The sequence below is a fragment of the Melanerpes formicivorus genome, unplaced genomic scaffold (genome assembly GCF_026170545.1).
Source record: "Melanerpes formicivorus ecotype bairdi unplaced genomic scaffold, bMelFor1.0.p_v2 SCAF_5, whole genome shotgun sequence".
NCBI classification, from domain to species: domain Eukaryota; kingdom Metazoa; phylum Chordata; class Aves; order Piciformes; family Picidae; genus Melanerpes; species Melanerpes formicivorus.
The window spans coordinates 29,997,632-30,012,028 of NW_027142357.1; the positions used below are offsets into that span (position 1 = coordinate 29,997,632).

Sequence of the window (14,397 nt, forward strand, 5' to 3'; positions counted from 1 at the left end):
AGATTCCCCTTGTATCACATCTTGACGACCTATCCTTGCTTTGTAGGAATGGAGAGGAAAGCTCTCCTTCTTCTGAGGAATGGAAGACGTAATGGATTCTCCAGCATCTTTATCATTCCTGCAGAACAATCACTGTTTTTAGATGCCTTGCCTTTATATTATGATCTAACACTCTGCCTGACTAAACCCTAAAAATCTGGTGGCTGGTAGATAAAAATCATTAAAGAACAGTCATTTTATTTGAGACATCAATAATACCAATAAATTCAGCTGCTGTTGGGGCAGCAGCTCGGTTTTTCAGATAATGGCAAAGAAATTTGTGTTAAGTGGCTCACTTTGCTTGCCCTACAAACTCCAGCTGAGGCTCCTGGAGGTCAGATTTTCTGGAGGTGGAAATCCAGTGTTGAGTGTCTGATGGGGTATCAGGGCTACCAATCCTGCTTGTGAGGCTGTAAGAAAAGGTAATGTGTGTGTTGAAAAGTAAAAGCAATGACTGAATGATCATTTAGGAGCTGTTTGTGTAGATGGTTTTCTGTACAATCTTGGGACAGTTTGCTGCTTCTCCTTGCCCTTACATCGACTCAATTGCTGGACCAGTCTTGAAGTAGGTAGGAGAGAGCAGGAGAGGTCAGACCTCCCATCTGCTTCTTCAAGCGATTTGGACAGCCCCACAGCTGGCAGGATTTCTGTCTGGAGTGACACAAGTCAACCAAAAGCCAAGACAGCAAGGCACTATGATCTCTGTCTCCATGTGGGCTGTTGCTGTGCTCCTGAGCAGCTGTAGCACCAAACTGTTCTTGTGGGTCCAGATGCTATGGTGGAGATGGGACTTGCAGGGAGCATCCTCACAGCACTATTTTTCCTTCAGGGCTTTTCTTTTAGAAGGTGGATAGTCCTCTGTCACTTCTTGCCAGCCTGGTGGCAAAGTTACTTGGGCTGGCAGCTGCTGGAGTCTGCTGCTGCTGCTGCTATTACCATAGGGACAGTTATTTGGTGGGGGGAATTATGAGTAGACAGCAGGACATCTCTCTCTCTCTCTCTAATTTTCCTTTCCTCCCTGTTACTTAGGAAAACTACTGAGAGGAAGGCTGAATTTACTTTATTTTTATCTTTAATTCTTTGACTGCAGTAAAAGCCAATATTGCAGAAGTCACTGAGTATAGAACTGGTTCTGTAATAACAATAATAACTTGTTTTCCTTCTTTGAAAATAAATATAGTCTTTAGTAAAAAGATGTACCCATTGCTGGCAGTCAATCAGCCAGGACAATTTGGGCTCTGAGTACTTGATTAGAATAAGGAAAATTGCCTTCCTGAATCAAGTGAGGATCCATTAACCTGATGAAATGGGGTTTGCTTATCTGCAAGGTTAAGACTCAAAACACAGCCTGGGCTGCATTAGATGAGGCCTCTTTTAGACTGGCATAAAGACAGAAAGTAATAAAAACACCATCTGTCATGTCTAGTCAATCAGATCTAGTGTAACAAAGGAATTATTCCTCTGACTTTGCCATTATAAGATCATCTGTTTGTTAACAATGGGAAGCATCAGAAATGCTGAAAACTGGTTTTATTCCCTCAAATTATTCCTAGCTGTCTTTATCCTGAAGAGAATTAATATTAATCTGAGTTTATACAGCAGAGAAGTATTTCTAGATGAGTACAATGTGGAGGCATTCTGCGGTGAATCTCTTTAGTTGTTTATTGTTAGAGGTAAAAAGTGAATGGGAGATGGAGGAAAAGTGCCATGTACACTTTGCTTCTGAAAGGGATTATTTCTATAAAAAATCTTTGCAAGCTGCTGAGCACTCAAAGGTTCTTTCAGGCCAATTGAATATATACCTCTTGAGTGGCCCTTTGCATCTTAAAGGACTGGCATGGCTAGATCTAGCTGGATTTCTTGGAAAAGGTGACTGTTTTTTTTTGGCATGGATTTATTTAAGCTAATAAATGTTGGCATTAATGGATTTCTCTGTCAATGAGTACCAGTGTGCTCCCCTCTGTTTACTGAGGGCTATACAGGCACACTTGGAGACATCTAAAGGCCGAATGCCAAACAACAAAGACATGCCAGCTGTGGGCATGGGAGATGAAAGGGGTGGTGGAAAGCCTATAGCAGCATATTCCTGGCACTGCTGTTCATCAGCTGGGGTGGGAACATCATCTCTCCTTGTCACACACTGCAGATGAGGCTGCAGTGGATATAGTAACTGACCAGAATGGGCACATTGTCATCTTCTAGCAACTTTTACTGTAGCTAGTATGTGCATATGCTGTCTCACAGCCCATCTGCACCATTTTCTTCTTGCTTTTGCAGCTTTTCCTATTTGCCAGGCAGACATCCTGTCCAGGGCAATAGGTTTAGTAGAGGAAGTGCTGGACCTAGTGAAGCCTCTGCTAGATCTGAGCATTCTGCTTTGCTCAGACATAGATGGGATTGCTGCTGGTAAGAAGGACCAGATCAATAGCTGGTAGCTACTGGAAGATACTGGAAATCTGCGGAGGGTTTGTACCCTTACAGTGTACAAAGAACTGATTAGAAATAGCTTAGGAAAGCAGAAGAGCTGGAAGTGAGTATAGTAGCCTGAAGAGTGAATGTGGTTTTATTTGACTGAGTTAAGCCTCCTGCTGTTGCGTAGGACTTGTGCTCTGAGGCTCCGTCTGCAATCACTCAGAACGCATGCAGCCGGCTCTGCTCCTAGGGAAGCCAGCACAGCTCTGGTGGCCTGCAGGTGCAGTAAGAGTGACACACCCCATTGCCTGCTGTTTGGGCATGTGCTGTGCTGCAGCCCTGCATGTTCAGCACTGCTCTATAGCTTCTGTAATGCCACAAGCTGAAAAACACCAGATGTGAGTTTTGTGTGCCCGTGGCAAAAGCGTTTCTGTGTTCTACGGGCAACTGACTTCACAGGCTGCCGAGACATGACCGGATGACTCATCCTTAATTGGCCTTGCTTGGTGTGCAGAGATCGCTGCTGTTTGCCCAAGTGAAGCATGGAGAGTGTTTACAGGTGTGCAATGCAGGGCTTGCCTGTTGTGTGATAGGCATAACCCCATGCGAGATCTCAGAAGGAAGGAAACAGTCTGAGGACAGTAGAGATTTAGAGCATAGCCAGAAGATGTGCTCCAGATAAGTTACTGAAACACAAGAGGTTATTTCTGGGGGAAAAGTCATCTTGAGCAGTGGGAAGTGAATATGTGCTAAGGGGTGGCATCCAGGGAAAGGCTGAGCACCCCTGGTCCCACTGATGTGAGGTGGATCAGATGCCACTCGACTCCTAGGAAAAGCAGATCTCTCTGGGGGAAGGCAGTGGGTTTACACCACACAGAGCTTGGAAATTTACCCCAAGGAGTAAATTCCCACACTACAGAGAATTTGGAAATAAAATGAAATTGTTAGTTACAAAACCAAACTAAATATAAAAAGCATAAAAGGTAATAAACATATACAAAAATATATTTACATATAAAATTAGACAATGGCCCAGCTAAACCTCCCTCCTCAATAGCTCTACCCCCTTGTACAAATCCTGCCTCCTGAAGGCCACGCTGCCTTACCTCCCCCCACTGCACTACTGCAATAGCCTAAACAATTTGTCAGCACAGGAGAAAAACAAAGGCAACGGCCAGAAAAGTAGCAACAGAGGGGAAAACAGAAGAGAGAAAGAGTGCTCCCAAACTATATAGAAATTTCCAGCACCAATGACATGGAATCAATGTATCTTTCTATATTCTGTTCAGCCCCTTTAAAGAGTCCATGCCACTTGGACTGGAATTCTCTGGAAAAACTTCTTTACAGTTAGGAAACTAGGCCCTTAAACCTGTAACAGGGACTTAGCCTAATGAGAAAGAGGAACAGATGAGTGTACCCTTTCTCCCTGACAAACCCAGAGGGGATTTGCCGCAATCGCCACAAGAGAGCAGACTGCCCAAGATGACCAGGGCAAAACACTTTGTGCTGCAAAGTGCCAGGGTCTCTGGAGCCCCAAAAGCTGTATCTGTAGATCAACATTTTTTAAAAAGAAAAGTCTGTAATTTTGTGCCTGTTCCTCTGGGACCTGATGAAGAGAAAACCCACATGCCTGTGCTTCCCCCTGGAGCTGGTGAGAGATACATTCACCATGTTAGCAAATTGATCCCCATGGTCACTGTAGGCAGGGTGGGGCTGAAAAGAATGGATGTCACTGCAAGCTTGTGATGAGAACACAGGGAAACAGAGTTAGTGAATCTTGGATGAGCTCCTGATCTGTCTGTGCCTTGGTGTGGCAGTGGAGGGAGATGGTCAGGGAGGATCTGATGGACATCTCAGTGGACATGACAGTCCCTAGAATGCAGACAGTTGTATCATCTATCTTTGCTTGCATCTGGGAGAGGGCACTGCTGAGAGATGAGATCTCTCTGGATTAGATTTGCAAGTTCTTTTTATCAGAACAGAGGTATTTTGGGGATTTACATGTTCTCTGTCCCTGGCAGCTTGCCCTGATGAAATACCGATTACACAACTGCAATCTAGCTTAAGATGTAGTAAAAAACTCAGCTGTGTGCTGGGATATGGCGAGACTGCTCTCTCTGTGATGGCAAAGATTTGGAATTGTGCAGTGCATTGTGTCTTCTGACACAGAGGAGCTTGCCAACAATAAAACAATCAGAATGTGGGTGCATGGAAAAGAATGGAAAAGCTGAAATTAATGTCTTTTCTAAGATTCTCCTGGTCCTGCAGCTGGATTAATAGAATAAACCATTTGCCCCAGATGTACAGGAGATTAGCACTGCTTGACTCTCATTTTGTGGCCAGTGGAGTTAAGGTTAGGAAACTTGAAATATATGCTTAAGGTGCCCAACAGTAGTCAGAACTGAACCCTGGGGTCCTGATGCCACATCCTGTAGCTGTGACCCCTCCTTCACTATCCCATAGACCTCTGTGGTACCAGGCATCCCTGTGAGCTGGCTGCAAGGAAATAGGATAGTTACAGGATTCCTTCTTTCTTATTACCAGCTACCTCTTGGTGAAGGAGAGGCTAGCAGTGAAAAAAAGCAGCTTTTTAGTCCAGAGCTGGATGGGAGAGGGTATTGGACTCACCACCAAAGAGGAATTACTGGCCAGCCAAGGATTCAGTGCAGAAAGAGAAGTTCTCAAGGCAATATCTGTCCCAGAGGCTGGAAATGAGCATGGAGAGGTGGGCAGTGCACTCAAGTGATGACTGAAGCACTGCATGAGACTATCTTCAGCATTCCTCCAGATCCAAGGCTGCTGCAAGCTGTGGTGTCTTCCAGAGCTGAACTATCCTTCAGAACCTGTGGAATAATAAATCAGTAACTGTTTTTCTGTTGCTGTGATAATACTACAGGCAGGGCACCTCAATGGATAGACTGTTGGGCCGGCATGCAAGAGGTTTCAGTGGTGTCCGCCTTCATCAGGATGGGTCTTCCCACTTTTGCTCATCTCTGAAATGGAGATACTGATATCTGCTCAGTGAAATGCCCTAAGACCTGCTGCTGAAAGGCAGTTTGTAAGATCCTGCTTCTGATACTGCCAGGGAAAAAATGTGCTTGGGACATCAAATGATCTTCGAGTGCTTTTCCTAAGTCCTTCCACACTACATCCATCTTTATTCCAGCTTCAGGGATCTCCCACCTTCTCACTCCATGCAAGGGAGAACCCAGCCTCAGCCCCAGGCAAGTGGACCAGGTAAACCTTTGGGTTTTTCTGTTTCCAGGATCTCTGTTATGTGGATGTTTTGAGCAGTTATGCCTGAATCAGACAGCTGTGGCGTTGGGTGTCTGAGAACCTAGCACACCTTGTCTATTGGGGCCATAAAAAGACATTCAGAACGGATCGGTCACTTACACCCTTGCAAGTCAAACAGCGCTGACTAGCTTGATAGAAACTGAGCTCATGCTCCCTTTTACACCTGCCTCAGCTCTCCCCTCCTGGATTTGTGGTTTTGTTTTTCAGAGTATTCTTTCTGTTGCTGATTCTACACACATTTGTCAATAGTAAAACTATCTGTTGTTTTATCTAGGCTCTTGTTTCTAAGAAGTGGGCTGCATTCATAAAATGCTTTAAATAATAGGACGTAAATCGCTGTGATGGAGAAACAAAGACTAAGCAATAGAGCACAACATAGAAACATCCCAGGGACTGGACATGTTCCCAGGGCTCCAGATTGCCTGGGGCACCTAGATGACCATGTTCTCTGTGTCTTGAACTTACTGGAACCAGTGCTACCAGTCAGCACTGGGGCAGGGTACAGTACCTTATTGTATAGCCTTAAGTACAACTTAGAACTGGAGGGGAAAATAGCTAGAAAGGAATTTAAAAGGTCATTTAACCTGTCTCCTTACTGACAGTCTGAATGGCTAAGTAATTCCTGATTTTCTACACGATATATAGCTTCCTTGGTATCCACTTGCTGTTAATCAACACTTTGTTCTGAAAGAGCAGAAGTTTTATACTGGAGCTGACTTCCAATTTTTTGCAGTGGTTTTGTGATACTCCCATCATGAGACTCTAGAAGGTAATTTAAATTTATGCTTGTATTTTGTGTGTGCTGAATTTTCTTCATTTCTTGCCTCAGCTGATCAGCTCTACCTTTTCCTCTGCTTTGCCAGGACATGCCCTCCAATGAAGAGAAAAATCTTATTTTTTTCCCATGCTATGGCAGTCTCTTTTAAAGTTCTTCAGAGAGGAAAGTCCTTTCCTGCTGTGCTTTATTCCTCCTAATCTTCCAGCAGAAGTCACAAGCATTACTAAGTAAAGCTTTTTATTCTTCCCAACAACTGTTCTCCCTCCAGCTTTTCTTCCCTATTGCATTGTCTGGCCTGCAGTGCTGGTACTTCTTTTCTACTTGTTTTTCACAGTGCTTGCCCAGAGTGTCATACTGTTAGCTTTACCGTGCTGTGCTTTGTGCTTATCTGTGCTACATCTTCTTACAATATGAGTAAGGCTCCCTGGATCCTGGCCATACATCCTACATTCTGGATTTAAATCCTTCTTACCACCTATCTCTAATGCATCTTGTGTGAATAGGTTTCTCTTTTGTATCCATAATTAAAGTTTTGCTTCAGTCCTCCTTCCCCAAGTCACTTAGAATTTACCATAATCTTTTTGTAGTTGTTTGTGCTGTTCTTCCTTGTGCATCTCTTGTTGCTCAATCAAATGACTCAGCACCTGTAGGAATTTATTCCTCATTTCATTTTGGAATTTGATCTGTGATTTCCTTGGGCTGCTCACTATTGCACATATAAATAGCTATTGCTGCCTGTCTTTCTTCACTAGAGTTTGGATGTCTCTCAGTGCTTTCCTAGTGCATCATTCCAGTCCTCCTGTTCAGTTCCACTGGGACAACTTTTGTCCAGCTAATAGCAGAGCTCACCAGTAAATATATATATCTGTTTGTAGCCTTGACTGTATATTTTGTGTGTTATGAGGTGATGATGAGAGATACAGGGCCATGAAGCAGGTGGGACTGGGATTTCAGTGCAATGAACAGGTGAAGATTGAGGGTGGCTTCAGAGCCATGACTTGTGCTGATGGAGATCCCATTTTGCTTTGCTGCTGCACACGCAAGAATTCACTGTGAGACATTCCTGTGAAGAAAATATCTGGGGTTTTCCCCTGTGTGAAAGAAATGTCTTAGAGCCTCTCTGAAAGGAAGTTACACCAGTTTAGAGGAGGTTATGTGGAGAAAGCTGAAAGAAGTAAACAGCAGGAGAGTGGCATTAAAAAATGTTGATCCTCTTCAGGCAGCTCATGGCTTTATCATGAAAAAGGGTTTGGGAGGATGACATGGCAATGTTATGTCTGCATTCTTGTGTGGCACATGAAGAACCAGGAATTGAAGCCAGTCCTGTCAAAGGTGCTGAAACTGTCTTACAAGCTTAACTACTAAAGGATGTGTATCGTTAAGGCCAGCTCTGTAGCTGGTGTGCAGTGTTGGGATTTATGTCCAACTGTAAATTTTGTCTAGTCACAAGTCCAGTCCTTTCTCATCCAGAAGTAGTAATTTTATTGAAAGATAGTGTGGCTGCAGCACAAAGTGATTGATTGTGAACATCCATGAAAGAAGCCATGCAGCCTGTATTCAATGAGAAAGGCAGATTCCCTAGGACATTTGGGAGCTGATCAGAGATGACTTCAATTTCACTTCAAGATCAAAAATAAATGAAAGTTTAACTGTTTTTTTTTTTTTAATGGCCAAAGGACTGCTCTGGTGAAGTGAAACATTAACAACAGGGTGAGAGCAAGCCGTGATTGCTTAACAAGGCTCATCTTCAGGCACAACAGATCTGGAGTCATCCAATGCGCAGGAAGCAGCAGACATGGCAGAGGGGGAGAGCAGGCTGCAGGCTGCAAAGGAAGCCCTGGATGGTGAGAGGATTTAAAAAATATTTCTGCTTGCTAATCATAGAAGAAACTGAAAGCAAAATGGCAACAGGGAAGAACAAGAAGGTTCTCTGATTATTATACGTTGACTTGGGACCAGATGACAGACACAAATACAGATTAGGCACTTGATATTGTTAATGGTACTAATGTAAATACCTCTACCAGTTTGAGTCCGTAAGGGCTGGTGTGTAGAGCAGAGATGCAGGCATGAAGACTTCTAGCATATTTTTCAGGTCGCTTAAGTGATTTGATACATAATTTTCTTAAATTACTTTGAAGTTTGGGAGAAGTCTGCAGGCAATGGAACCCAGTCTTGATCTGTCTAAATCAGTTAAGCCATGCTCTTTTCTGTAATTAAAGAATTGGAGAGAATAAGCCAGAGGAGACCTGGAGAGGTTATCTCGTTCATCCAGGGCCAAGTCATTAAGCCCAAGGTATTGCTGGCACACATTCATCTAGCTTCTTATAACTTACCTTGGAAAGAGAGAAAGAGGAGAGGCACAGAGATATGGTAAAAGGGCTATAAAAATATGTCCAGTGTATATGAATTCAGAACAAGAATCCTTATTAAGAGACCAGTGTGTGCCTGAGCTGAAAACCAAGAAGGGATTTTGCCACAAGATGAATGGAGATAAAAATGAAGAGATTAGTTGAGTATAAACAGATTAATGTGCACAGTACTACAGCAGGAAGCAGTGAGAATGCGAGGATTCTAAATGCAAAGGGAAAATGCAGATTGTCTTCCTGTGGATGTGGGAGCCAGAAAAAATTAAATTTATGAAATGAAAGTCATAGAAAAATGTATTCATGGGAACTTTTGCATATACAAGGCAGCTAAATATTGCGTTTAAGCATGAATCATCCTGCAGATTCGCCACTTGCATAAAGAATAACTCAGAAAAGAGGACATTTTGCAGAAAGTAGTCCTTGCTTTTAGGCTTAGAAGTTGAAATTGTTTAGCACATGGTTTTCAGAGAAATTCAAGAGAGTCCCTCATCTGTCTGCCTTCTCTGGGACAGGAGCTGATATTTTGCCAGTGTGTAATATGTTTTTATGTAACAGACACTAGACATTGCCCAAATCATGCAGGCCCAGCCACACTGTCTGTGTTCCATTGCTCACCTGTCCTTGCAGAAAGGGAATTTGGCCAAAACCCAGCCCCAAATATATTATTTGTTGAAAATAGTCAGTTATTTATTTATTTATTATTTATTAGTTAGTTAGTTATTTAAAATAAACCTTTATTCTAAATAAAGGTTTATTTTTCCTATTCCCAGAGAAAATCGAGAATAGGTGGTCTCTGGGGATGCTTTTCCTGTCATTGGGTAAGGGTACCATTTGGTAGCATCCTTTTCTTCATTCCAGAGCTGCAAAGTGGTTTCTCTCATTAAGCAGTATCATTTTGAGTTCATAACCCTGTTCTCCCCCAGGCCCACTCCATCCTGGTTTCAGACACAAACATGAGCAGCATGTTAGCTGTGTGATGTTCTCTTTGCTCATGGAAAAGCTCAACACCTGCATGTTTCACATCCTTCTAATCTGATAGAAAATAACTTATAGCTACTTTTGGAGGGATTTCCCAGTTGCCCACTGTATATGTGGGTATTTCATCTGGACCTTCTTTTCATTGGGACACTAGGGCTAGGATACATCACACTGTTAGCTGCTCTGGCTGTTACATCACACTCTGTTGCCAAAGAATAAATCAATCTGGTTTGAGAGCATTTTTTTTCTAATCCAAAATGGCTGTTTTGTAATCCTTATTCTCTTTTTGGTGCCCTCTGATTATGGAGGAGCACATCTGTCTTCTCCTAACTTGCCTTTTTAAAGGCAATGGTGATGCTTGTCCTGCTTCTGCAGGGAAGTAATTCAATACTACATTCAGCACTTGAAGGTGAACTTTATCAGGCTCTAATGATTTGAGCACATTTGTGGTATCCAAATATTCTTTAAGTGGTTTTTGTCTCATTTCACCCATATTCCTCCTGGTTCATTTTCGTGATGTTAGGTATCTTGTTGCAATTTAGTTTTTTTAGCAAAGACAGACAAAAGGGACACAACTTCCCTGGCTTCTCTGGATAAGCTTTTGTTTGCTCGTTTTCTAGTTTAAATAACAGACTTTCATTTTCCCTCCTCTTTCTCCAATATTGACAGCATTTCTAACACCTTTTCTTATTGCCTTTTGTGTCCCCCTGCTAGCTGTAATTCATTTTGTGCCTTTGCTCTGCAGCCTCTATTGCTCCATGCTTGATCTGTTTGTTTATACTTGTCTTCAGAAATGTCACCCTATTTCCAATTGTGGTACAATTCCTTCCTGATTTTCAGCCTGGCTGCACAGGTCTCCTTCTATTGAGTCTTATTCTGAATTCATTTGTATCTGAGGTGCTTGTAGATTCACTCTCTTTAACTTGTTCTTGCTGCTTGCCATGAGTTGCCATTTATTACCAGGCATTTGAATTCCTTTTCTCCCTTTCATTTTCAGAAAATCTTCTGGCAGCTAATGGCCTAAACATCTCTGCAGTGTATTTGACAAGTAGTACGTTAATCCCATCAACTGATATGGTTCTGCATGCTGGTATTAAACAAACGAACAAACAAAATTCATTTAGCTTATGTGACACACAGGGCTATGTACACACTCAGGAAATTTAGCTGTGGGATGCTGCAAATCTTAAGGCATCACATTACAGCAGTGTGAGGCCTCTGCACAAGGAATGATGAAACCTTTTCTCCCTTTTTGCATTGCTCCTTTAATAACTTTGCTGCTGTGGTTGCTCTGCCCACCCATGAATGGCAGATTACACAGATTTTTACCAGGGGTTTTCTAGAGATACTTGGGGCAGTAAGAGACACCACCAGAGGGTTCAGAAATATTCCTGCTGCCTCTAGCACAGGGTTGGACACTGTCCCCATTGCTGGGTATGCTTTTGAGTCACTCTTGCCCATGAAATGGGCTTAAACCCCCACTGTCTGTGGCACTAGAAGTGACCCAGGTGAAAAGCAAAGTTGCAAGTGTGTGCCAGTTACTGGAAGGGCTGAAGATGAGGACCTGGTCTGTAGCAGAGTGGGGGAAGTACTGAACTGTTGCTTTGCCATTGCCATTGATGTCTGGGCTTCATGTTTAGGTGCCCACTTACCAAGAAGGAAACAAGATCCCTGGGGATCTTCAGAGGAAGCGATACCCAGAGCATGAGGGAATGAGGAGGGTAATCATGCTTCCTGTCTGCACTCTGTCACATTTGAGTCCCTTACCTAAATATTCTCCATGTCTCGTTAGAAATAACTGATGCCAAATGAAGAACCTGTGGTGTGAGCAAAGGCCTCTTTCCTGATTTGTCAACTGCAGATCTGGCTCCTGTGATATCCAAGCACTAGCAGCAACTTGGTACTGGAACTAGGGATGAGTTTGTGGAGACTCTTTGCAGCAGCTGCAGATTCTGGGTGTGATCTGTACTTTTGCTGATATAGGTGAAATATTTGAGCAAATTCTTTGAACATTTGTCTTTTGTAGAAGCCAAATGTAAGCGGAACACAAGACCCCTGCACTGTATTGAGAATACTGCAGAGCCATAGCCACTGAGGATAGTTTATGGGGAGGCTGTGAATTTTACTCTGTAGTTGAAACTGGTACTGGAATAATACTGAGGAACTCTGTTCCCATAGGAAGGGTATGAAAAGAGGGACAGTAGGGTACTTGCAGGGATCTGAGCCCACCTAGCTGCAGGGGAATCCACAGGCTTCCACTACAGCACACGGTGTGTCTGCTTAGTAAGGTGTCCTAACATGGCCTTTTGGGTAATAGAAGGTAGAGACTGAGCTAGGGCTACTTCTGGGTCCTGGCTGTGCCCTCTGGATTTAACTATCCCCCAGGAAAGGGCAAGGTCATTAGAGTGAATTGGTGCAAGAATGAACCCTGGGTCACTTCACTCCTGAGACAGCAAAGAAATGATTTAACACAGTGCAGACAACCGTGACATCCAGCACCTGAAGGTTTGGCTTGATGAGCATTTTAGTAGTTATGAGTTGGGATTAATTTGTGGCTTTTCAGTGGAAGGGGATCCCTGCAAAGTAAACCTGCGATTGCCACATAAGTAGGGAGATGCACACTCTGCTTTTAAATCTGCAGGCTGTAGGGGTATCTGGGACCTGGGATTCTTATTCAGCTCACATCTGTTCAGCATACAGTGCTGTGCTGGGCTGGTGCATGTACAATAGCTGGGGGCATGCCAAACAAATAGGAGGTCTGTGCCACAAAGTGCCCACAGCTCCAACCTGTGAAAGATTTAGACTGTGTTCCCTAATTCTTGTTGAACTCTGGAGCTGGTCTTTCCTGGTTGCATCTCCCTCCCCATTCTGCACTGGCTGCACAAATGTGCTTAATTAGGGTTAACTCAAACTGAATCAAACTTCATGCCTGAGGTTGGAAATCTTCCCAGTCAACTCACCACAGCCTCATAGCATGGTGGGAGACAAGGCGAGAGGGGAGATGAACACTTTTCAGAGAAATGAATCCAAGGAAACTTTGTTCACTTTTATTTCTGCAGGAGATGATCCTCCCAAAGGAGATTTCCCTGCTCAGAAAAAATCCCCGGTGAGTGTTACAACTGGTTGCCTTTTTTCTGCTTTCTGCTCAGCTTGCTCTAAACATTTCAAGATCTCTCTGTTCTTTCTTCTGTTGTGCTCTGGCTAGAGACAAACACCCTTTCTTGCAGAGGGTTGAAATGAGCATTAACAACTCAAGGCAAAAATCCCTCCACTAACCTGATTAAGTTAAGAAAGTGCAGCTTAAAGGGAATAAATGAACTGTCTGAATGTTTGGGGAAAAGGGTTAGAGTTTTGTTTGCTGCCTTTTTCCTCAACACTACTTTCCTTGTCAGAAAGGACCTTGCTGAAGTGTAGGAGGATGTTGTGCATGGGAAGGAGGGAGCTGACCTGTACATTTGCTTAGTTGGATGAAGCTCCCCAGGGAAGGGTCCCCAGATGCTGCAAAGCAGAAGGAAGAACAGGGTTTGAGGACAGGTCACTGCTGTGTGTTACAGAGCCCAACTGTAGTGCCATAGCCTCTAGTTTACATATTTGCCTCTGATTTATTGCCAGATTCAGGTCAATATTTTTGCTTTGCAATTTTGATGTTTGTGCAGGTTTTCAGGCTAATTCAGGTTGAGTGTTTGACCCCTAAAATCTATACTTGATATTGACTTCAGAGAGAACAGGACTTGTATTGCACCTGCTTTGGTTTGCAGGACAATATGGTAATACTTGCTCTTAAAGCTCACAGCTGTGACATTAGCAAACCAACTATTTAACTCTCAATTTTAAGTACTGTTCACACATTAACTATTAGATATCCAGAGTCTTGGATATCTTTGTTCCATTTTGCAGCTAATTGTCAAGAAGGAGAAATGAAAACAAATGTCTCCAGTAGCTGGCACTTTAAATGACATTTCTTTTTCCCAAAGACTCAAATTATCAACTTCCACAGTATCTTTAAGAGCTCTCTAATCCTGCAGATCTGAGGCTTACAGTGGTAGTTAAGCACCACAGAGTATCTGTATGCTCATGAATCCAGACTTAGCCTCTTTGCTTTTGCTGGGGCTCTTTGCTGAGCAAGGTCCTCCTCTGCAAAAGCAAGTAGACTGCATCTGGCTCTCTGCATGGATGACAGCTGCCCACTTTTGGATGTCCAGGCTGACCACAGGCAGGTCAGTGTTACAGTGGAGAGAATGCATGAGGGTTTCTTCATGTGCTGATGCCATCTCATGACATACAAGCCAGATGGGAGTATCCCTGCTTGTGAGTCTTTCTCTGTGTTTATAAGCACTTACTGGCTTAAGCATCTGGGGGAAAGTGTTTAGCTGGGAAGTCACAGCCTCCTGCTCACCCCTGCTCATGTGCAGGAGGTTCCCTTCCCAGGGTAGGTGTGAATGAAATGGGTCACTGCCAGGTTTTCTGTCAGTGCAGGTTGCAGTGTAGCAGTGTGATACCTTAAAGTGCTGCAGCTAAATCCAG

At 43.4% G+C, this 14,397-nt stretch overlaps 1 protein-coding gene across 6 annotated transcripts in view; it reads left to right on the forward strand.

The window, feature by feature from the left end:
* Positions 1 to 14,397, forward strand: part of SLC15A2 (solute carrier family 15 member 2) — an 85,093-nt gene that overhangs the window by 2,712 nt on the left and 67,984 nt on the right. For 2 of the 6 annotated variants that reach the window (XM_068138992.1, XM_068138987.1), the window contains exon 1: positions 12,779 to 12,979. In XM_068138992.1, coding sequence (XP_067995093.1) covers positions 12,848 to 12,979 — 132 coding nt within the window. In that variant the 5' untranslated portion in view covers positions 12,779 to 12,847. Of the gene's footprint in view, positions 1 to 4,957; positions 5,689 to 8,202; positions 8,371 to 12,778; positions 12,980 to 14,397 lie in introns of those variants that run through there. The other 4 variants (XM_068138990.1, XM_068138989.1, XM_068138991.1 and 1 more) reach the window with 4 other exon arrangements.